At 37.7% G+C, this 24,313-nt stretch overlaps 2 protein-coding genes across 3 annotated transcripts; both read left to right on the top strand.

The window, feature by feature from the left end:
* Positions 1-915: 915 nt before the first annotated feature.
* Positions 916-13,442, top strand: rab27a (RAB27A, member RAS oncogene family). 2 transcript variants are annotated; one of them, XM_079666069.1, is made up of 6 exons: positions 916-1,167; positions 8,155-8,323; positions 9,865-9,950; positions 10,036-10,139; positions 10,756-10,879; positions 11,319-13,442. In XM_079666069.1, the coding sequence occupies exons 2-6, from the start codon at positions 8,171-8,173 to the stop codon at positions 11,512-11,514; spliced, it is 663 nt and encodes a 220-aa protein (XP_079522195.1). In that variant the 5' UTR covers positions 916-1,167; positions 8,155-8,170; the 3' UTR covers positions 11,515-13,442. The 2 variants fall into 2 exon arrangements, with proteins under 2 accessions (XP_079522195.1, XP_079522196.1); XM_079666070.1 differs by lacking the exon at positions 916-1,167 and adding an exon at positions 7,019-7,163.
* A 314-nt stretch (positions 13,443-13,756) lies between these two features.
* On the top strand, positions 13,757-24,293 carry vrk3 (VRK serine/threonine kinase 3). The gene is made up of 16 exons (XM_079666068.1): positions 13,757-13,893; positions 14,749-14,963; positions 15,083-15,202; positions 15,406-15,459; positions 15,550-15,705; positions 16,208-16,348; positions 16,773-16,828; positions 17,024-17,090; positions 20,571-20,655; positions 20,746-20,848; positions 21,233-21,325; positions 21,448-21,580; positions 21,949-22,066; positions 22,399-22,457; positions 22,772-22,936; positions 23,754-24,293. The coding sequence occupies exons 2-15, from the start codon at positions 14,750-14,752 to the stop codon at positions 22,906-22,908; spliced, it is 1,536 nt and encodes a 511-aa protein (XP_079522194.1). The 5' UTR covers positions 13,757-13,893; position 14,749; the 3' UTR covers positions 22,909-22,936; positions 23,754-24,293.
* The last annotated feature ends 20 nt before the right edge of the window (positions 24,294-24,313 follow it).

Below are 24,313 nucleotides of genomic sequence, written 5' to 3'. Positions count from 1 at the left end.
AGAAATATAAATAAAATAGCATTAAAAAGTTAAAAGATTAAAAAGCTACCCTGTAGTATACAAAGTCAAACTAGCTGCACATTTATCACACTTTAATGTATAAATAATTACTATAAGAACATATATTATATAAGATTGTGAAATGGGCCAATCTTCCTAATGAGCACTTTTTTGATGCTAATGCTTTTCTACTTTTATATGAGTAACATTTTGATTGCAGGACTTTTACTTGTAACAGAGTATTCCTACACTCTGGTAGGCCTACTCCTACTTTTAGTTGAGTACAAGATCTGAGTACTTCTCACCCCAGCGTATGTCCCTGTGAGATGTGTTGCGTTAGATCAGGGGTGTCCAAACTTTTTTCACCGAGGGCCACATACAGAAAAATATACGAAAGGCGTGGCCACTCCCTAGAGGTGAGGTATATTGCCTCATAAGTTCAGTTAAAAGTTGGAAAAATCAATCAAATGTAGGTAAACCATTCCTGATACTTGAAAATGCTTGAAGAAAATAACAGCCTACATCACAGCTCTCCATCATTTATTTTTTTACAAAAAGTGTTCGCAGCTCATTCCTTAAAACAGACGCCTCAGATTTATTATAATTATAGGAAATATGAAAGGTATATTTCCAGGTTTTTATGTAAATGTATCATTGGGCTTTTTTGTTATCAACTTAGATTTTTTAGAAAATGTTTTCAACTTTAATTGACTGAATTTATTAGAAAAGTGGTCTTGTTAACACATGAATACTGTGTAATATATTTGAACATTTATATGTAAGAAGTAGCCTACAATACAAGACAAGCAGAAGTTTCATTTGTGGGCCATATTTCATCATACTTCTTGAATTCGCTGAGGGCTGATTCAAAATGGTCCGCGGGCCGCATTTGGCCCCCGGGCCATAGCTTGGACACCCCTGCGTTAGATGTAATGCTGCAGTAACGGAGGCTCCCTACGGTGGCTCAGTGAGGAGGAGCTGTTTCTCCACGGGAAGTGAAGCAGGCGTTCAGTGTTAATGAAGCTCATGTCAACTATTGGCCCAGAGGCGACGGAGAGTGAAGTTATCATTTATCCCCGTATCTAAAGTCTAAAACTGTCACTTTGTAAAACTTTTTTTTACTTTTACCAGCGGGTCTCAGTGCGCCGCAGCAACGCCCCGGGGCTGGTGAGTATGTTCACATGTTTTCAGGAAATCGAAGAAATTGGTCTGTAGCATCTGTCAGGAGTTAGCGAGGGGCTGAAAGTTCACTAACAACTTAAATTCACTCGATTATCTGCATCTCTTACACACTTTCTGCCTCCAAACTTGTTAAATTCACCCCTCAAACATTAACAATAATGTGGCGTAGGGAACAATGTTACACCTGCCTTATCCTCCTGTAAGAGTTGTTTGTTTATCCCACACTAAACACCATTGTTTATACAAGTAAAACATTTGGTTTCTCGGAACTGCTCTGCAGGTTTTTTTAAACATTTATAACGCTGTTTGCATCAATATGTTCACTGCGTATGTCTGACAGAGGAAGTTGGCATCCTGTTAAGTCTTAAAGTAAAACAAAGTGACTATTTTGTTACTTAACAGGTACTTAACAGGACAACCACATGAAGACCTGCTGAGAGTCATTACACTCATTTACATTTGTTTCGGTTAATTGATTTGAGTATGTTTGTTTGTTACATAGACTGTAGGTCTGTTGGCAGTGGTGGAAAGTAACTAAGTAGCTTATATTTAAGTACAAATTCAAGTTAGGCCTAAGGGTTATTTACTTGGTTATTTACGTTTAATGTTTGTACAGGCCTTCATTTGAAGTGGCATTGTCCACTACACCTCAGGAGTAAATATAGTTGGCTACTATTTTGTACTAAATTTGTGTCTCAACGTTACTCTCCAGGATTTCAAACACTTTATCTAAAGGATAAAGTGTTTCCTTTATGGATTGAGGACCTCTTAAGTTAAATAAAGCATATAAAAAGCACTTCAGCTGAAAAATACATTGTTTGTAACAAAGCTGAAAACTGGACTGGACACAAAGATACATTGATTATATAAATGAGTTCACTTTAACACAACATCTACAGCAATAAAATGCAACTGATTGATTGATCTAAAAAACATCATATATAATGAGTTTAACTTGAAGTACATTTGGCTAAACACTTACATACCACTTCTTAAGTAAGGCTTGAACGTATGACTTTGACTTGTAGTTGAGTATTTTCACATGGCGGTGTTAGTGCTGAAGACTTGTTCTACCGCTGTTTGTGAAGAATGAGTTTGATGTGCCTGGCACTGCCTGGTGCTGCTGCTGCTGCTACTGATAAACCCTCTCAAGGTATTTTAATGAGCAGACAGTTAGAGCGTTGGCAGCCAGTAACTTTAAAGAAACATGGTGCCAAAATAGCTGATCATATTATTTGTATTCTAATGTGCACGTCATTATTGTGCTGCTGCACCCTTTCTAGTTTATGGTATGTACACATCCGGATTTCTCCAAGGAGCCTCTATGTTGGACAGCTGCCCAGGGTGGGTCTTCCACTTCTCCCTGATAAAGGATTACAGCTTTTAGTGTTTGCTGGTCTGCATGGATGGTAGTACTTGGCAAACACAGCTACTAGGTTAACTCCCACCGAGGGACAAAATGCCAAAAGGTATTACAGTAGATTAAGGTTTAGTTATACTTGATCTAAAAAGCAAAGCTTCATTGAGATAAAACATCCCTTTCAAGAGAGTCCTTGCCTAAATATGTAAAAATACAGACAGACAATTCAAGACAGATGATGTAAAGAATTTCCGCAAAATCTAAAATAGAAATGCAATTATAAAATCATGAATAAAATTGTTTTAAATACAATCAAGTCATTATTTATCTGCTGATTGTTTTCAAGATAAATTGATTAATATTTTTCTATAGAACATTTTGCAAAATAGTCAATAATCTTCATCCAGGTTCTCAAAGTCCAAGGTGATGACTTTAAATGTCTTGTTTTGTCCGTCCAAAACCCCAAATATTCAGTTTGATACGATATCAAACAGAGAAAAGCAGGACATCTCCCCATGCAAGGGACATTAAGAATAATATGTATCTGTCAATCAACTTGAGTAACATTGACAAGTGTTTTACCTTTAGCATTATCACACGTACATAAAAACAATTGATTACTCTCTTGCAACAAAATGATGTGAATACCTAGTGGAACACATACTTTAAAATAGACTACAAATAGACCTACATTTGAAGTTGCAATAATAAAGACAACATCAAACAATGTGTCTCTGATACTGTTCAGAATCTGAGATAGAAAACAAGATTACTTCACTTCACTGTGATTCAGCCGTTAAAACAAGGAATATCAAAACACTAAAATGATATCTATTCTAATATCTGATGACAATGTAATATTGATGTATAGCGCTGCTAGTATTTTTAAATGCAGTTCAAATAAAGTAGGTAAGTCCTAGATTTTAATTTGGGAGGCCTCCACAAATTAACTTTTAATTAGATTACCGGAAACCTGTTTCAGTTTGTTCAGTTTCTGTTGCTAGTTTCTAATTTGTATTAAGTGATTGTGGTAGATTACATTTCTTGTGAAAGCGCAACACACCTCCACACATCCTGCAAGTTGAAATGTCAGGATGATCGTAAATGATGTGTAGCTGTTGGTTTTGTAATAGGCAAACCCTAACCCTTTGTTGTTTTTAATGAAACGAATAACTTTAAGATAAGCATCACACTTGGTGTTACACTGATATTTAACTGCTGCTTGGGAAGCCCTTTCCTATGAGACATCTTAATCTGACAGAGCCTCGTTTGTTTTCTGTTAAAAGGTTGTGGGAAACCTGAGACTGTCCGATGGCATTTACTCTTAATCCAAATGAGTTTAACCTCCACAAGTATAGAGATTTACAGTATGTTAGGTATATTCCTCTGTTCTGCACTGCAGCTGGAACTCTCAGGAAATTGTTCTCAGGCTGGGTGCACACGTTTTTAACTTCAATTTTACAATTGTTCATATTACGTTTCTTTTTAAAGTTGTATATATTGTGCGGCACTCATCAAGTGTTACATTGAGTTATTGAAGAAAACGTGTTTTTTCTTAGCATGTCTCTACGGTGAATGAAAAGGTTCTTTCAGAAATCAAGGATAAGGGTTAGTGTTTGATAAGTTTGTTTTATAGATCTTACATAATTCTTCCTTAATTAAGGACTCGGCAATATCACAGGTTCTCAACAGAAAAGAACAAAACACAAACATAGTTATATACAATAGAACACAAAACTCCGAGCTCAACACAGACAAAATAACACAAACTAAAACAAGAAGCACAGGATTATTCCTGACTGCATGAGTGGTCCCTTTTTGAAAAAATGGTCTCAGTTTGGATTGAAAATAAACCCAGTCAGGATCCAGTTTGAGTTCTAGGCAAGGGTTAAAACTCTCTATTTTCATCCTGAACAGAAGAAGCTGTTTTTAACAATGAGGATTCACATCAGAATTACACTCCTGATAGATGCTCCATGTGTTACTGAGCCTGAAGACATGGTGGTTGTGTAGGTATCTATAGATACATTTCAGTTGAGCAAATGTAATAAAATTATCAAAACTTAATTTATAAAAACATGGCAATGATTTGATCTTGTTAGCTTCCTGACCAACATTGTAATTGCTGGTTTGTATATAATCACAAGAGGCTTGGTTATTGCAGATGTGGCTTGTCCAAGGTGTTGCACAATAAACTAATTGCGAAAGAAAAGTCATACATTTCATGAAAGTATTTGCATTATAAAGTAATAGGCATTCTCTTCAAAGTCTAACTGAATGTGTTTGCTTTTGTAACCTTGCCAACCATTTGAACATGCTCCTTAAAAAGTAATTTTTTAACACATGTACCACTTGTGTGTGTATTTGGCTTAATGATATTACTGTTCTTCCTTCTGCGTAATCAATCACCCCTTTAGGGACACATTCAGTTCTGCTTGACTCAAATTGAAAGTTAAATGAAACCCAGTAAATAGGTTAATAGACTTAACGTTTTTTTTGTTAACTGCACTATGTGTATTCTTGCGCAACATATCAGATTGTACTCCGTCATCAGAGCTTGCTTTCTGTTCACAGCTGCTAGGACTGGAAGAGGTAGCTTTAGCAGGTAGCTGTGTAACATTACTAGACATATGCATGAACATTTGCTTTTCATTAGAACATTTGGCTTTTCAAGAGATGGTGCTTTTTCTTGTTTCCGATTGGAGCGTAATGAGAAGTCATCAGATGAACCTGATAGTAGTCTGCAGAAGTTTGCTGGCACAATCTGCATCTCGTGCAGTGTGGTTTTGCTCGGCTGTGTAACTTCTGTGACCTGTTTTTAAATTAAACAGAAATAATTTACTGACTCAAGTTTTGGAATCAGGCTGTTTTAATAACAATATCAGTAAGTTGGGCAACAAGTCAGTGATGCAGACGCTTTGACTTGTTATGGGCAGGAAATAATGCTCAATACAATTCAGCAGCACTACAGATTACGGCTTAAAGCAAGATCATAAAGTTTAGTAGTAAAACAAAAAAACGAAGTGTTTAACAAGGTACAAAATGGCAGACAAACGTTTAAAAAGCAAAGGAGCTTCAAACAGTATGAGAAAAGGTACCACTAACAAAATACAAATAATGAAAAAGATCAATAATCAAAAGTTAAGAGGATGCCTTTACTTATAAATGGGTTCATGACAGTTACAAGTGAACATTAGACCCATCATGAAGGTAGTGTTTATTGCAGGTTTGATATATTGGGCTGTGGTAGTTTTAATTAGGTTTCAATAGATTTGTAGTAGGCCCCTTAAATTGGGAGATAAGAGGAAATGTTACAGGAAGTTGTGAGTTTAATGCTAATAAACCATCTTACTCATGTGTGTATATAAAGTTGATTTTGAAAGCATTCAAAAACCGTTATGAAGAGCTTTACGACAGGATGGAGAGAGTAAACATCAAAAACTAAAGGAACCTAAAACACAATTAATACTTTTTTCAGAGTTTCAGGTTTTGTTGCAATGTCAATAGCAACTGACCCAACTTGAGCTTGTTTTGGCACCCCCGAAAGAAAGACCTAAAGCATTATAGAGATATAAATAAAACCTTAATATTAACTTTAATGTACCAGCTACGAGCAGGAATGTGGACTTCATCATTTGGGGCTCCTTGTTCTCTTTGCAGCCGTTCAAAGTGCATTCATCATGGATCTCGATTTAGCACGAGACCTTAAGCTACTTATGGCTCCAGATAAAGGGTTCAGGGGGGGTCACAGTGAAAGAATGTAGGACTTGTCTGCTGGGTTTTCTACGAGCTGGTCATATGATACGTCTGCACTTTCTTTTAGATGTTTTGACTGTAATAAGTCGTCCATGTCAAATGAAAATGTCTCATCTTAGATTGCATAGTGTGCTGAATTACTTCAACCTTTACTCCAAAATGTGTAGAGCAGCAAGCGGCTGATTTCTAGAGACACATTACTTCTGCTTTCTTGTCGTGCTGATCGTGAGTAGATACTTGAGTGTTGTCTGTGGCTGGAGAGGGACAGAGGGATTTAAAAAGCTTCCTGTTACTGTGTCAACAAGATAACATGGCTCCTATGTTACACACATACCCCTGCAATGTCATAAACTATACAAAGATAGTTAGGAGGGTTAGGGATGTTTTGAAAAGTGTACAAAATGTTATGTATACAGGATTGAATGAAGATTATACTCCACCCCCACAGCAGTACTTTTGCTGATGCCATGGGGTACATGGAAAATGTTGGAGAAGCTCAACTAAGTAGACATAATAGCAATAAAAACAAACCACAAGAGTCGGCCATATTGCGTGAACACCATTTGTAAGAGGCTGTAAAAACTATGAACAACCAAGTTGTATTTATCTTGAGTTTTGTTTCCCATTATGGTTAACTACTGATGTGCTGTGACTATACAGTAAGGACATGATTGAGACCTTTAAGAAACATAAGGAATATAAATTAAAGTATGTGAAATGATTGGACATGACGTTTGCTTTTTATGTCAATCCATTAGTCAGCAACATTTAGGAATAGAATCATTATTTTGTAATTCGTTTGTATCTTTCGTAGACGTCACAGCTGCAACTTCATCAGTCAGAAGAACAGAGAGCATTCTACAAAGTAACTTTTTTTTTTGATGTGCTTTAAATGTATATGTGTTGTGCTATTATTTGAGACTTGATTTAATAGAGTCAAGCTTGTTCATTTCGGATAAGAAGACACATTGGCGTTCCTCTTGTACGGAGGCTGGCTGTGGATCCAGTGACATCAGAATTCATTAGAATTAAAGATGATGAGTGGTACTGAAAGTGAAATGTAATTAGCATAATGCTCAGGGGACCAGTTGAGCTGGAAAGATGACAAACAAGAAAACAGAATTACACAAAAGTGTGGGGGTGGGCTGAACTGCATTAAGTAGATTGAAGGGATAAGTCCCAACATTGTTCGTCAATACTATGACTTCCTTCCACATAGTCGTGATCTGTAGGAGCTTGAGCCTCGCAGCCACAGTCCTCCCACACGGTGTGTTCCCTCCTGTTGCCTGATTAGATCTCCTCTCAGGACTGTGTGGGTAATGGTGCGTTCACTTGCTCCTCAGATTGCCCCATTTCGAGAGTTTGGAAGTAGTTGTTCCCCTCGCCGTGTGTTCATCAGATTTTAGTTGTATTTTTTTACAGAATGTGTGCTACATAGAATATGTGTTGTATTTTAGTGCTCAGAGAATCTAAACAATATGTTGATAGCGTTTTATATTAGGTTCATATTGTTTATATTAGTGTTTTTCTCCCAGTGTTGTTCCTGCACTTATACATTCCTGTAAAACCACAACAATATAAGGTAGCACTTTCTATAATTATTTGTACAACATAAAATATTCTAATTATGGTGAATCCTAATCTGTTTATAGAATTTCAGAGTTATTTTTTTTTAACACTCATAATTATTGATGAATCTTAACATCAACAATCATAACACCTTATGAAGTGTGTTTTCTGATTGTTTATGCATATAGTATGGTTACTATTTGTTTTTATTATTTGTAGGGAAAAGTAATTGTTGGATGAACACATTTTGAGATTGTTGTTTGAGTTGTTTTGTTTGTGTGTTTCAGAAATTAAACTCTCACGATGTCGGATGGAGAGTATGATTACCTCATAAAGTTCCTAGCCCTCGGTGACTCTGGAGTGGGGAAAACTAGCTTCCTCTACCAATACACAGACTGCAAGTTCAACTCCAAGTTCATCACCACAGTGGGAATAGACTTCAGAGAAAAAAGAGTGGTAAGTTCTGTCAATTCTTATCAAACACCGGCAATTGTTTGGACCTCTTTGTATGCTTTCGTGCAGCAAGCATTAACTGCTGCCTAATTAGTGGATTTAATGCATTCCCACACAATTAAATAACTTTCTTGTAACAAAAGAGTACTGATGAATGTTGCAACAGAAATCCAAGGAATGACTAATGTTGGTGAACAGGAGGCAGCACCCTCCTTAAGAATAAACACTTCTTACCATTGGCAAACAGCTGAGCAGTGTTCCTATTTACTCATTGCTTACTCTTTAATGCTGCCAACCTCAAGCTTTAAGATAATATCCTGATAACAGATTCACCACAGCTGTACTGGAGCTACTCAGTCAATTCAGGACAATGTTATGTTAAGGTCACAATGTAGGGAACACATTGCCACTAAGGTTCTCGTAGATTTGAGGTTTTGTGAAGTAGTGTGCAATCATGGTAGTTTGTCATGGCAGTCAGCTTCTCCCAGGGACAGTGTTTACCAGGACCAAACTATTTGAAAAAGTCTCCTCCTCTCCAAATACATTGACCTGCCGATTAAAAAGTGTGAAAACACTGAAAACAGCCGTTTTAAATTACAATATGTGATTTTTCTAGGAACAGCTTGACTGACTCAACTTGTCCCGAGAGGGCTGTGAGCCGATCTTCCACTAACGCTTTACTTTGTTTCTCTGATAATAAACTAAGATCAGGACATCCAAAAAGTAAAATCCACCATCAGGATAAAATACAGTTTTATGTGACCATGATCCAAAAAGTGAATCGTAATACATTTGTTTCAAAACCGGATTAAATGTAGTAGCAGCAGGCAAACTCAACTAAAACGCGAAAAAGCGACTTTATTAAAACCCACCACGACTTAATTGAAATTGTAGTGAGACCTCAAACAACCTAGAGCTGCGCTTCCTGTCTTTTGATGGTAAAATCAATAAAGTGAAAAAATCAGCAGACAGTCTTTGTGTTTCCTTATCCATGAAATGACCATGAAGTTACAGTATATTAAATGGCTAATCAGATGGATACTGTACACCAGTAATACTGAAGCTGTCTGTTCAATGGTCACTGGGAAACAGCTGAGAGCAACAGCGTGTCCCTAGATTACTCTTAGGAATGAAAGACTACATTATTTCTCAATCTCTAAAGGTTCCTGGGAAACGTGTTATTGAAATGTGCAGTTACGTCTGGGGACTCTTTTAGAGACTCTTCAATAACTATAATTGCACATTTGTTTCTCCATTTTTACAAGCAGCTATGAAATACAAGATTAATGCTGCTTATCATTCTCGAAAAACTCAAAACTCAGTCTCAACAGAGCTTAACAGTATGATGCATAGCTTTGACATGCTGCATTGTTAAACATCTTAAACCACTGGAATGTAAGATCCGTAAAATAAATCTTATTCTTAATACAATATATGTGTATGAAGGGATTTACTACTACATCAAACTACACTTGAATTACACTCTTAACAGATTGAGATTGAATGAACATCTGTTTGACCTGATCCGTCTCTGTTTCCGTCAGGTTTACAAATCAACAAATCCAGATGGATCTCCAGGTCGAGGACAGAAGATCCACATGCAGCTGTGGGACACTGCGGGACAGGAGAGGTACGTGAAGTTATTCTACTTGCACTTTACATTTATTTTTCACTATTTATTATATCGTCATCAAGTGGTTCCTCTTTGTTGTCAGGTTTCGGAGCTTGACGACGGCGTTCTTTAGAGATGCAATGGGTTTCCTCCTCCTGTTTGACCTCACAAATGAACAAAGTTTCCTCAACGTCAGAAACTGGATGAGTAAGTCCTTTGATATTCCACTCTGAGCTGTACACTTTGTTTTTTGGCTGTTTTTAGAAGGTTTTAAGATGTAAGAACAAAGAACGCAGTCTACATTTTCATTAAATATTTTTAAAAACAAGTGAGGTGAATGGAACAGATGCTATTTAATAGATGAGTTGCGGTAAGAAATGAGCAAAGGTCAAAAGTAATAATGTCCACTCTGAGAGGTTTGTAACAATCGGGGAGCAGACGTTCCATATAACCTGTTGTGCTTTGAAATGTGGATGCGTCATTACCGATAGGTGGACTGAAATGTTGCATAATTCAAATTTAAGACACAATTTAGTGCACTGGAATGATGGCGAGTTACTCTTTATGTGTATAGAATTTACACTAAGATGTTAGGCCTTTTTATATTGTGTGATTTAACATGTATTCTTCCAGTATTTATATATTATAAAGTATTTTCTGTGCACAGTATACTCTCACCTCAACTACTGCTTCTACACTGCTCAACTTTCTTGTGTCTTCTTGAATATAATTCTAAAGTATGGCTTTATATCTGTCTCAGAAGCAAACATATTTATAAACGCGGGAATAAATACATAATAAATTGCTCAATGTGTGTTTTCAGGTCAGTTACAGATCCACGCATACTGCGAAAATCCAGACATTGTTTTGTGTGGCAACAAATGTGACTTGTCGGATCAGAGAGCAGTCCGTGAGGAAGAGGCCCGTGAGCTGGCGGAGAAGTACGGGTACGTCTCCGCTTTGATCCATCTGTACATGAACCTCTCCCTTTTAGATGTTTGTCAAGAAGGCAGTGGCTGTATTGTTTGCCAGAGTCTGTCCAGGAGAATGTCAGGCTATATTGGTCCTCTTGGAAAAAGCAAATATTTGTACACATGTGTAAAATATCCTGCTCTGAAACTATAAGACACGCCTCTACTAAAAACACACAAAGTGCACCGTGAGAAATGCTGTGAATGCCTTCAAGAGAGGATAAACCTCGGAATTCTATATAAAATTCGAAGTAGGCGATGTTGACAGACAGACTAATGCTCTTTTGGTCTTTTATATGGGACTGGAAATGTAACCTCGCATAAGCCCCGCCTTATCCCTATTTTTCACATTGTGACTAGCGGCAGTAGTCTGTGATCCCGTATTTATTATGTCAAATATTTTTTTTCCATGCAGAATCCCTTACTTTGAGACAAGTGCTTCAAACGGGCTTAACGTGAACATGGCCGTGGACGTCCTGCTGGATCTCATCATGAAGAGAATGGAACGATGTGTTGACAAGTCCTGGATTCCTGATGGGACCGTCAGAGCTAACGGACCCAGCAACCCAGACCTCTCAGAGGCCTCTGATAAGAGCAAATGTGCATGTTAGACTCAATTACGAACGTTACATGTCTGTGTCCATAATACTGTTGAAAACATAGGAAGATATCCAAGTTGAAGTATACATATGCATATTGTAAAATATTTAAGGTGAAACAATATTTATCTTTATTGCAGCACAGAGTAGTGCTTTGCTATATTTAAAGTACAGAAGTGTATTAGGTCCAGGCATGAGAGCAAATACATTAGAGGAAGATATTGACTTGTTGTTTTTAGGGAAAATGTTGTTAATTCAATTGAAATGTTAGGAAAAAGTCCAAAAGTTAGTCATATGTGTATCCTACATTTTAACTTTATTCTCAACATTTGGCCTTTATTCATGAAATGCTAAATAGATTAAATGAAGTATCTTATTCCCAAGCCTGGCCATAATACACCTCCATAGAAAAGTGCTTTTTGAATGTGGGCGTTTAATCAAAATTCATTTAACATGATCTTTTCAAAAAATATATATTAATATTGGAGCGTGAGATATTTCTAATGATGTCCAGCTGGAAATGTCATCATTTGGATGCTGATCGTTTTTTCAGGTATAAACTTTGTGCTTCAAGTTGCATCAAATTGAGCTGCCCTGCCAAACGTGCCATAAGAATACTTCTAACACTCTTCACTTGCTGTAAGATAAGCGTAGATTCACACTGCGATTAAGAAAGGAGTCACTTTGTACAGTCAGATGAATGTTGACTGATACCTGCAGTCACGGTGTATTGGGATTTCCTATGGATATACTTTTAGGAAGCTTATTGATGTTGTGCTTAGTGTCCTTCTGAAGAATGCAAGATTGCCCTGCAACAGCAAGTAAACACGTTGCTCACATTGTCCGACTGAAATTAACTAGAACGACAATTAACACTTGTTTATTTTTTCCTAAATCAACGTTTGTGCTTGTTTTTTCTAAAAACCTTGATAATAGAATACAGTTTGTCTTCGTCATCAACACTTCATTATAATCAGCAACTGGTTCTGCCAATGATTGCAAAAATTAAGTCTCAGTATAAATATAAAATTGTGGAAAAAGTAAAACAAATAATCTAATAGTTTAATATATTTGAAAGTAAGACATTTCAATGAAAAATGTTGCTGTAGCTTTTGTGAACATGCAAGTAAAATGCAAAACATTATTTTTCAATATTCACCTGTAAGGATTTCTGTAGTTTTAGAGGATTCAGGATTTTGCTCAGCCGAGATCCTACATACTGCTATGCCAAGGCCCCGGATGATAACATGTGGATAACAAGAATATATCACCTGAAAACAAAGACCACCTTTGCTAGTGTAAGGATTCTCCTAGCAGATGCTATGTTTTTAAAGAGTGGGACAACTGTTTAGGCAGCCATCTACTAATTACACATATGCGGCATGCATCAGGATTATTATGTATTCAAGTTCTGATTGCAATGAAAAGAGCTGCTACATACCATCTTACCCTCAGTATATTTTTGGATGTAGGCCTACTGAGGGTTAAATAATTAGAGAAATAAAAGAGAGATCTTTAAAGAACCTGCTTAGTATTGGTTTTGTATTGGCAAGTTTGATAAGAATAGCAATAAGATGGGTTCCTCATTTCAGTTTACTTATATGGTGTTGATTTTTAAATCCTTATACTTACCCCTTCAGGTCCTTTAAAGTTTCATAGATTTATAATACGACTGATATTTAATTAAGAGTATCTAAACTTAGTAAAACACTGAAATGGTATTGTGACATGTATTTTTTAGTTTTACACACACATGGACATTATTTTTATTAATTGTAAAGGCTAAAAGTGATGTTTTAGTTAAGACACAAACAGCTCAAGTTCAATTTGATTATAAAATGAGTATGACTATGCTGATTAATTTCATATTTTAAAGTGTGCCATACTTATTCATATGCAAAATGTATATCATGTGTGAAATAAACTGTTTTATTTATGTATTTCTTGAAGCGGTATCGAATTTTATATAATCAATCTAGAAGAGGTTGAATAAAAATGTAATTTAACTATGAAGTATTGCTTTATGTGTTTAGAAACTGAGATTATGACCATCCTTGCTAAAATTACAGAGTGTGTGGTATGTGTTTTTAATTCAGTCAGTGTCTAATATAAATCCTTATTCCACTACTGGCTTTAATGTTTTAACGATTGACGACCTTTTTTGTCCAATCTGCATTCATAATACATCCTAAAACGTGTTTTTAATGGGAGCTGCATGGTTAAAATTGCCCCTTTATAAATATAAACCATAGATATAAACAGATAGAAACGTGTTAATTTAGATCCAACCCAAAAGGGGGAGCACTTTCCCCACAGCCCCTACCACAGGAGTGTTTATCCGGTGAAGAAGAAGCTGCAGAACCAAACACAACACCAGCCTGAGTTGGAAAGGTATCAGACACTTTTCATTATTTTGACAACTTTAAAACTCAATGCTGAAATACGGTTTTACTCAGAGGTACATTTAAATTAAAACCAAGGCTCAAATTCAGCAACGGTGATACTTCCGCTGAAAATCCACCAGTTTCGTATCTGTTTTAGCTAGCTAACGTTAAGCTCTCTTGACATTGCATTTATTTTTTCAACCCTGGCGTTAAAATAAAATAACGTATAAAACACACACGAGCTTTAGCTCGAAGCTGTCACTCTCTGCTAATGCTAATGTTAGCTAGCTAAGGATTAAGGTTAGCTGACGTTTTTTTGTTCTGGATTATTTTTAAGGAACTGTGACGTGCAGTATTACCTTTTATTTGTACCCAACATATTTTCTCTTTTCCCATAATTGATATTAAAAAGTAGCATCACTATAATCTTGTTAAATTGCATACGTTTATGGAGGGACGAATCTTGCTGTTGCTATGGTAAAACCATAGGGTAAAACCTATATACACAGCCTATGTGTAAAACCATGGGTAAAACATAATCGGAAGATTCGGAACGGTTACCTCTATGACAACGGACACCATTTATTTAACTAGTGAATAAATCCCAACATAGACTCTTTACACTTTGAGCTAAACAATACTAAACAATAACTTTTCAAAAAAGGATTAGTTTCTTGGATGTGACAATTCCATTCACATAATGAGTGTTCTTATTATTGATTTAACCAACTATTGTATTGCAAAGTATCATGCACTTTGCAATAACATCAACACTTGATTAGAATAGAAAATTGTATTGATCCCCAATACTAGATGTATAATAATATGTTTGTATGTAACATAATGTGTGTTTTACTTACAGAATGCCTTTCCACTTCTGCCCTCAGTGTGGGACAAAGTTGCAGCCGGGTTTCAGATTTTGTCCTTCATGTGGGGAGAAGATTCCTTCTATTGTTGATGAATCTGGACCTGTGAGCCCGGTGACATCTTTAAGTCTCTCTCCAGCCAAGAAGGATGAAGCAGCAGTTAAATCATTCCCTGTTTCAGTAGCAAGTGGCCAGCCCACAGGAAGTACAGGTAAACATCTTGACAGAGTGTTATGTAGAGTAAAACATAGATTTTTTAGACTTTGTGTGGTTTTTATCTTTGGGAATGTTAATCCTGTTTTTCTTTGCCACATGGATGTAACACCTCAGCTCTAGTTACGACTCGCCCTGCACTGCGGAAGCCACGAAACTCCCTTCGTCTGGAGAAGGAAGTTACATTTAATATTAGCAATACCACGCCACCTGTGGTGCCCTCCACTGCTATCAAAGGTGATTTATAATGGTTTGGAAGAAGTTACCGATTGAGAACATTTGCTTTTTTAATTTAATTTGCTGTAGCATGAACCATCAGTCTGACATATAGCTTTAAGCTCCAGGCAGCACATACCAGTGGCCAGGTGGAAAATGAAAATAATCATTTGAAATATTGAATGCATTTTTCTTGGACAACATGCTATGATTTGTCTCAACAGATAGTGGGGATGGATTGCTCGGAACTCCACCCAAGCAGCAGTCTCCTCGACCTGGTGAGCTGAAGCACATTCCTCGTGGAAAATCTATTTCCTGTCTTGATGTGTCTTTCTCATTATTTTGATTGCGGCTGATTCTATCTGCAGGGAGGGGAAAGGCGAGGCGCTCCAGCCCTGCTGAGCAGGCAGAAGAGGGAAAGAGCCCGAATAGTAAAACAAGCAGGAGAGCGGAGGATTTATCAGTACATGGCCCCCTTGTGGCTGTCTCCTCCCCTGTTTCCTCACCAAAGTCTCAGTTAAAAGGTGAGAACAAATTATTATTGTATTTCATTATCGATTAAGCTGCTGACTTGTTTATAATCAAGAAAACGTTAAAAGATATTCAGTTGTATATGATATATAACAGAGAATCAGGAAATCTTTCTATCAATCATTTACTATAGTAAGAACAACTACATGATGCAGTTCTCAGGGGATGGACCTGCATTTTTAGATTCACAAAATATCAGTCGGTTAAATGGAGACACAGGGTTAAATCTTATCAGGTCACTTGGCAGATACACTTTGCATTATATAAGCTCAATGTAAATGGGACCATTTCTGAAGAGATTCAATGTGAAGGGATTTGAAGTGGAGGTATAGTTTTAACTTTGACGTCAGTAAACTAATTCTGGTCATCTCTCTTTATCCTTATGTTTTCAATTTCTTATGTTTTCTATGCATCCTTTTTTATGTCAGCGTCTCACATACTTTGAAACATACGACGTAATTGGCGGGTTGTTTCTTTTTGCATTTATCGCGATAGGAAAAAGCAAATCTAAGAAGGCAAAGCATGCGCCTGCTGTGGAGCCGCTGCAGGAAGGCGAAGAGGTGACGGACACTGCGGGAAAGAAGTGGAAGCTGGTGAAACTGCTGAGTCAGAGCACCACAGAGCTGCTGTACGAAGGTGAGACTGGCAGTGGAAATACTGGTTTATATTCAAATTACATTTCAGGTAAAAGATAAGGATTATTATTATACAGAAGTATTTATTCAAATTTTGAACAAACTATTCCGACTTGTTTTTCAGTCTTTCATTTACAATATAGCTGTTTAACGGAAACTATATTTTAAATAGATATGCTAGATATATAAAATGGTTAAATGATGTAGTTTTAGTGTTAACTCTTATGAGACTCTTCTTTTTGTTTCCATTTCAAAAAGTATCCTGGGTCCAGGTAACTTGAATAAAGCCTTACAAAGAGAGGGCTAGTTTTGTAGATAGTTTGGCAGTCCTTCAACAGGATAACACAATTAAAAATCTAAATGTAAAGTAAAAAGATCCTGTATTGGCACAAAATAAATATAATTTTTTGGTTTGTTTTTTTCAGTTTTGCAAATAGATTCACGATCCAATTCCAAGGAATCAAATCACATCCTCAAGCTGGTAAGTGCCGCCTGAACAGACGTGGTACATTTGAAGGTTTTCTAAATACTCATATGTGCGACTGCAGTGCCATAAAGGAAGAAACAATCGCTCCCTCACTTGTGTATTTGTCAGGGAATGTATTTTTCTTATTTGTTATGTATTTCCCGTAAACTTCCTTGATAACATCATCACGATTATCTTTCTTTCTGTTAGGGAGCTAAAGATGGCAGAATCTTCACTGAGCAGAACTTTCTGCAAAGAGCTGCTAAACCTGTGTCAGGTGAGGATTTATTTATTTCTTTTATTTACAAAAACAATGTTAATGTTGCCTATAAAAGAAGTGGTGATTTTCTATGGATATGAAGGGCCAGGGTAGTCCTACCATGGTTCTTATTTAACTGAATCACTGAAATCAAATCCTGAAACTCAACTGCAATAAATCTGAGATAATAATCATTGGACCAAAAAAGCTCACCACACCTATCCATAACTTCACCCTCAACATAGACGGCTTCCCAGTTCAAACCTCCCCTCACATCCGGAACCTAGGCATCATATTTGGCCAAACCCTCTCCTACAGCAAATATATCAAACAGATCACCAAGACAGCCTTCTTCCACCTCAAAAACATCGCCCGTCTACGTCCATCCCTCTCCCCCACTGCTGCAGAAACCCTCATCCACGCCTTCATCGCCTCCCGTCTGGACTATTGCAACAGCCTCCTCTATGGTTCACCTGCAAAAATCCTCAACAAACTTCAATACATCCAGAACTCCGCCGCCCGTCTACTCACCCACACCCGAATCCGTGAACACATTAAACCCGTCCTCATCAAGCTCCACTGGCTCCCCATCCCCCAGAGAATTCAGTACAAGATCCTCCTGATGACGTACAAAGCCCTCCATAACCTGGCCCCATCCTACCTAACTGACCTCCTCCATAGACACGCTCCCACTCATTCCCTCCCTACGCTCTGCTGCTGCCAACCTCCTTCCCCCCCCCACCCGGACCAACCTCAAGTCCTGGGGCGGCAGAGCCTTCTCCGTTGCTGCACCCACCCTCTGGAACTCACTACCTCAATCCATCAGAGATTCTTCCTCCCTCACAGCATTCAAAACATCACTCAAAACCCACGTGTTCAACACTGCATTCAACCACTGCCCCCCCCCTCCCCCTATTTTCAGTTTTATTTATCTCTTTTTGTATTTTTTTGTTTTGTTTTTGTTTTTTCATTATCTGCCAAAGCGTCTTTGAGTTTCCGGAAAAGCGCTATACAAGTCTCATGTAGTATTATTATTATTATTATTATTATTATTATTATTATTATTATTATTATTATTATCTAATGATCATTGCGAGAGGAAATGTTTTATTTTAAATGAATAGCAGCATTTATTACAGTTGATGAGATAGATGAGATGTTGAAAGTCAGAAGGAGAACCACTAACAATAAGTCAGTGGTAACGGTTCTGGCAGTTTGTCATGTGATGTAGTTTCACAATGTCATTTAAAAATATGTTCCCTTCATTTCCAAATCCATTTAGAGGAAAGCAGAAGTTGAAAAGAGATTTATTTTTAACGGGAGCATCTTGAATCCTGCTTCATGAGTAAACGATACGATACGATACGATACGATAATACTTTATTGGTCAGATCAAGTCTGAAATTTGACTTGCGTCACAGCAGCTCCATGTCCAACATCAACAGACAAAGTATCCAGACACAATACATGAAACACAAACAACAAACATTTAACATAACAGCACAATCAGTGAGAGAGAACATGCTCAAAGAACCTTCAGCGTGCATTTGATCTGGGATTTAGCTCTGTGTTTACTGTGAGGATTGACTGATGCACAAAGGATGCTTCAGTCTGACTTTATTGAATGGTGGGACCCTGTATCTCCGATTAGATGGTATCAGTTCATATTCAGTGTTCAGAACATGGTTTGGGTCAGAGATGATGTTGTTGGACAGCTTCACTAGGTTGATAGGCTGAGTCATAGAGTCTCTGACAGGTTGACCAACAATCTTTGAGCAGATTTTTAACAGGTGGAGCAGTTTTGATTTTAAAGCTGCTGACAAACACTTGTACCAGGTAGTATTGCAGTACTGTAGAATAGACATGATCACAGAAGAACAACAGAAGAATTTCTCTGCTCGCCCCAAAAGACCTAAGACGGCGGAGAAAATACATTCTTTGTTTTGTCCTTTTGCACAGATATTCAATGTGATCCTTCCATGACAGCAGGTGGTCAATCATTACACCCAAGTATTTATATGAAACTCCCTGCTTGGTTTCATCTGTATGGATGACAATGGGGACTTTATGGGAGTTATGATTTCCTCAGTTTTCTTGGTGTTGATCCCAAGAGCATTGTCATCAGTCCACTCAACCACCTGATTTACAGCCTGTTGGTGCAGCTCAGGGTCGTCTGTGTTACTGAGCAGAGATATTATTGCAGTGTCATCAGAGTACTTAATGATGACTTGATTTGGTGTGTTGGTACGACAATCATCATTGTAGAGAGTAAAGAGCACAGCTGAACTCACACAGCCCTGGGGGGCCCCTACATTGGTTGTGATGGCAGATGATAGGGTTTTGTTAACCTTCACAAGTTACTCTCTACTAGTGAGGAAAGCAGCATACCAGTAAATCAGGTATGGATTTACTTCCATTTTGGCCATTTTTGACACCAAGATGTCTGCTTGTATTGTGTTGAATGCTGATGAGAATACCACATATCAATCATGTCAAAGCAAAACTGGCTAAGACTGTAGCAACATTGGGGGAAGTCGAGACACATTCTGGGCCACTAATACACTCATATTGCCATATCGGAGTAACTGTGTTGAGATTTTGGGAAATATTTTTTGATTTTGATATACTTTATTAATCCCTGTGGGGAAATTGTTTCTCTGCATTTGACCCATCCTAGTGTTAGGAGCAGTGGGCTGCCATTATGTACGGCGCCCGGGGAGCAGTGTAGGGAACGGTGCCTTGCTCAGGGACCAACCTTACTTACAAAATCAACCTCCAGCCATTATGCATATTACCAAAAAGAGCAATAAGAATGATCAACAATGTTGGATATCTTGAACACATCAATTCATTATTCTTAAAGTCAGATACACTGAAGTTCAGGGATCTGGTTGAATTTGAACCTACACAAATCATGTACAAAGCAAGACTTAATCTACTCCCAGGTAATATACAGAACATGTTTATGGAAAGACAGGGGAGGGATCATTTGAGAGGAGAACTTGCATACGGTGATTTTGTGGAATGGTTTGGAGCAGGAGTTAAAACAAAGCATTAAATAAATCAGTTTAAAACAATGTACAAAAATACTTTCTTGGAAAGATATTCTGGACAAGTGATCTAAGCTGAGAAATAATTATAAATGTATGTAAATATTATATACATTTTTAATATATATATATATATAAAATATTAAAGCAGTTATTTATAACGGCAGAAATTATTTTACGGACTATCAGCAGTTTAGTAAGGAAATTGAATTTATAAGCATTTGCTTCCTTCTGCTCATTTTCAGACACTATTATTATTATTATGAAATATATTTGTGTGAAATATATAAATATTGTTTGAAGATTCATGAAAAAATTAAAAACCAATATGGTATTCGGTTGAACATTTTTTTTTGTATCTGTTTGTATTAAAGATGGAAATGAAAATAATAAAATGAACAAAGTCATGAATCACACATGATAATTAAAACCAATGGTCCCTCTGCAGTGGACAGGTGGATCAAACAGAACAAGATGGACTTCCTGGGGATTCCCTCCTGTGCCGGCTTTGGTCCTCATGCAGATTCCTACAGGTGTGAATATTTACACATGAACTAAAAAAAGTTTACCATGAACTTAAGGTCTATTGTAAGTTGTTCTTTATGTCCTTTATTATTCCATAGGTTTCTGATTTTCCCCAACATGGGCCAGTCTCTCCACTCTGTCATGGAGGAAGAAGACGAGCTGCTGTCGGAGAAAGCTGTCCTTCAGCTCGCCTGCAGAATAGTGAGTGTCAACTTTTAACTTGACTTTTAATCAAATACCTAAAGTTATCGGGTAACTTCGTGCCCTAATTCTCTTTACATGGACGCCTCACACCTATTACATTAATGTCCTTTGGGAACATTAAACTGCTTTTACAGTCGGTTCACATCACAAACTGTAACGACATCATTTATACATCTGTTTTGATTTAATCCATGTTCACGTGTCCATGTGTTTGTAACCTGTCTTGTATCTTGTTCCGTTTCTGTTTTTTTTATCTTGTTGAAGTCTCTGTCAATGTACCCTGTCATATTGCATCTCCTATCTAAATCATGATCCAGATCTTGAATAAGAACTGTCTTTCTCCCTTGCTTGATAAACGGTAACATTGGTTTCCCCTTGCAGTTAGATGTGCTGCAGTATATCCATTCAAATGAGTACGTTCACGCTGATATAAACGCAGAAAACATTTACATCAAACCAGGACAGAAATCACAGGTGAGGACATTTCATTACTCCAACTGTACTCTGTTAGTGTCCATGATTGAAATGCCTTTTACATTACTGTGTGTGTGTGAGATGCCTTTTACATTACTCTTTACTTGTGTGTGTGTGGTTAGGTTTACCTGGTAGGGTACTGCCATGCCTTCAGATACTGTCCTGGTGATCAACATGTGGAGTACCGTGAGGACAGCCGGACGCCACATGAGGGCAGTGTGGAGTTCATCAGCCTGGACGCTCATAAAGGAGCAGGTCAGTCCCTCCTCTGGTCTCCTTTCAGCAGCCAATCAGACGCCGTTTCACTCCACAAGCTACTGTACACTCAACACTCTCAGATGAATTTACATGAGCACCAGCTGCCCTCCTCCCACAGTCCATCTGTCTGCACACACAGGCGTCACATGATGACACTGATCTGATGTTTTTCTTTTGAATGACTGTGATTTTCTTTTCGTGTGACAGTTCTTTCAACCTTTGACATGTTTAATATGGAAACCACAATAACTAGGTGTCTCTAAATGTGAGGATTGTTTTTGTGGTGTTGATGTTTCAGGGTGAGTGTGAGGGAAAACAGATGTAGTCATCGCTGTGTGTGTGTGTGTGTGTGTGTTTCCTCTCAGCTCCGTCTCGACGCAGCGACCTGCAGTCTCTGGGTTACTGCATGCTGCACTGGCACACAGGGACACTGCCATGGACTCAAATCACTCACCCAGACCAGGTGGCCACGCAGAAACAGAGGTGAGAGAGTTGTATTCTTAAAAAAATAATAGGCAATTATTTTTGATCTATCCATCCATTTCTCCTGCAATATCTGATCTCCTGCTCTTTATTATGTCATATTTAGATTCATTACTTTGGGTTTTGGACTGGAAAAACAAGACATTTGGACATTTGTGTACATATATCTGATCTTTTTTAGACCAAACAATAAACTTGCTAAAACAACCGTCAACACACCTTTGAATCTCCACAGAACTTCTGATTTGTATCAACATGCCTGCATAACACAAGCGTATAAGATGAAGTTAGTGGTAAAATATAAAGGAATAATCAAACTTTTCTCATTGTAGGTACATGAAGGATGTCCCTGCTCTGTTGAGTCACTGCTTTGAGAAGAATATCGTTTCCAGTAAGTTATAATGTTTGTTATACAACAGATAACCCGTTTGAGTCAATGTGCATTTTGCTGATATATTTCTCTGTGTGTGTGTGTGTGTGTGTGTGTGTGTGTGTGTGTGTGTGTGTGTGTGTGTGTGTGTGTGTGTGTGTGTGTGTGTGTGTGTGTGTGTGTGTGTGTGTGTGTGTGTGTGTGTGTGTGTGTGTGTGTGTGTGTGTGTGTGTGTGTGTGTGTGTGTGTGTGTGTGTGTGTGTGTGTGTGTGTGTGTGTGTGTGTGTGTGTGTGTGTGTGTGTGTGTGTGTGTGTGTGTGTGTGTGTCGTTGAAGGTGCATTTCAAGCGTACCTGACTAACGTGATGGCTCTGCAGTACACTGAGCAGCCGGACTACTCTGCACTGAAGGCCGGACTCAGCGCCGTGTTACTGCAGCTGGGGGGGGCAGCAGAGCAGCCGCTCAGCTTTTAGATGAGGACGTTATCACTCTGCAACTTAGGTACAAGTATGTAGATTCTGGTCACAGGGTTCCTTCATTACTCTACATTTTAATCCTAAGCAATTTACAATTAGTCCAATAAAGCATGGAGATAAAAACTCAGAACAGTAAGAAACCTGCAGGTACATTTGCCTCAAATAAGCCAAACCATTAGTTTCAAATGAGCTCAAAACCTTTAAGTATTACACGTTTTAGTCTGTGTGTGGGTTTAATGACCAATGTGCTGACTCAAAATGTTGGTTCGGACACTTAGTGCAGTTATTTAATATTTAAAAAATGTAAATAGTTAATTAGGATTATTTGAAGTGGGTTTTTAAGTGTTTTTTATCCACAATTAGCAGCTGGCACTCGGCACGCCTCCAAACTGAAAGGGTTAGTAGCAAAATGATAAGCAAACACTGCTGTAGACAGGGGCATCAGCAACAGGTAATGTTAGCCACCTTAAAGAAATCAATATCAGTTTAAGAGTACGACATATTTAGAACGTTTTCATATTTTAAATATAGCGTACATTCAGTTTGACGGTTGATTTGTTTAAGATGGGTCAGTCTTTTAGCTTTCTAGAGTATGTTCTGCAGCTGCCCCTGTTCACATTGCATTGCTCCCGGGATTCTAGGTTCTTATACACATACATTAAATACACAAATAGTTCAGTTGTAAGAAATGAGGGGGAAATGTGCCCTCTGATCCCCGGGGCAAATGAGACCTGGTCCAGACGAGATGTAAACCTAAATATCAAAGTGTTTATAGTTTATTTTGAATGTGAGGTATTCTCTGTGATAATATTAACATATGTGTACTGTGTTTTTAATTTCAGAGTCATTGAAGAAAGAAGGCTATTTGGAAGATTTTAAATATTTGTTTTATCATGTTGTGTTTTACTTCTGAATTATTGCACTGAAGCCGAGTCTTTTAGAGTTCCATGTGTGCACTCGTGTTAGGTGAATGGGTTTTGATGGGAATCTTCTTTTTGGGTGTGGTTTTTCTTATTCATTGCACAGTCTTTTAAACAATGCAAGTTCAACGTTAATCTCCCTTAAATGTGAGAGCGATGCAAGTTCTTAATATTTGACGCACAGATTTGGGTTTTGTTGACATGTTGTGAGTTTGTCAGTGTTCCTCTTTTAGCAGATACCTTTAACAGTGGTTTGTCTTTGACATGAATTTACTTCTGCTAAACATTTCCTCAACATGAGCCAACAGACGTAGATCCACCCTTCCTTATATGTAGGCACAGTTAGTCTGCCTGTATAAAAAGCAATATTTCATTTAAAGAAGTGCCTTAGTGTCCTTTATCAAAGAGCACAAGACATCTTGAGTTTAAGGCTTGTTAACAAATAAATTGTGTTTGAGTAAATGTTTGTTTTTTTACTTTTG

This window comes from Notothenia rossii, assembly GCF_949606895.1.
Source record: "Notothenia rossii genome assembly, chromosome: 2".
Taxonomy (NCBI): Eukaryota; Metazoa; Chordata; class Actinopteri; order Perciformes; family Nototheniidae; genus Notothenia; species Notothenia rossii.
Note: the sequence above shows the minus strand (reverse complement) of the source record. Positions and strands in the feature narration are given on the sequence as shown.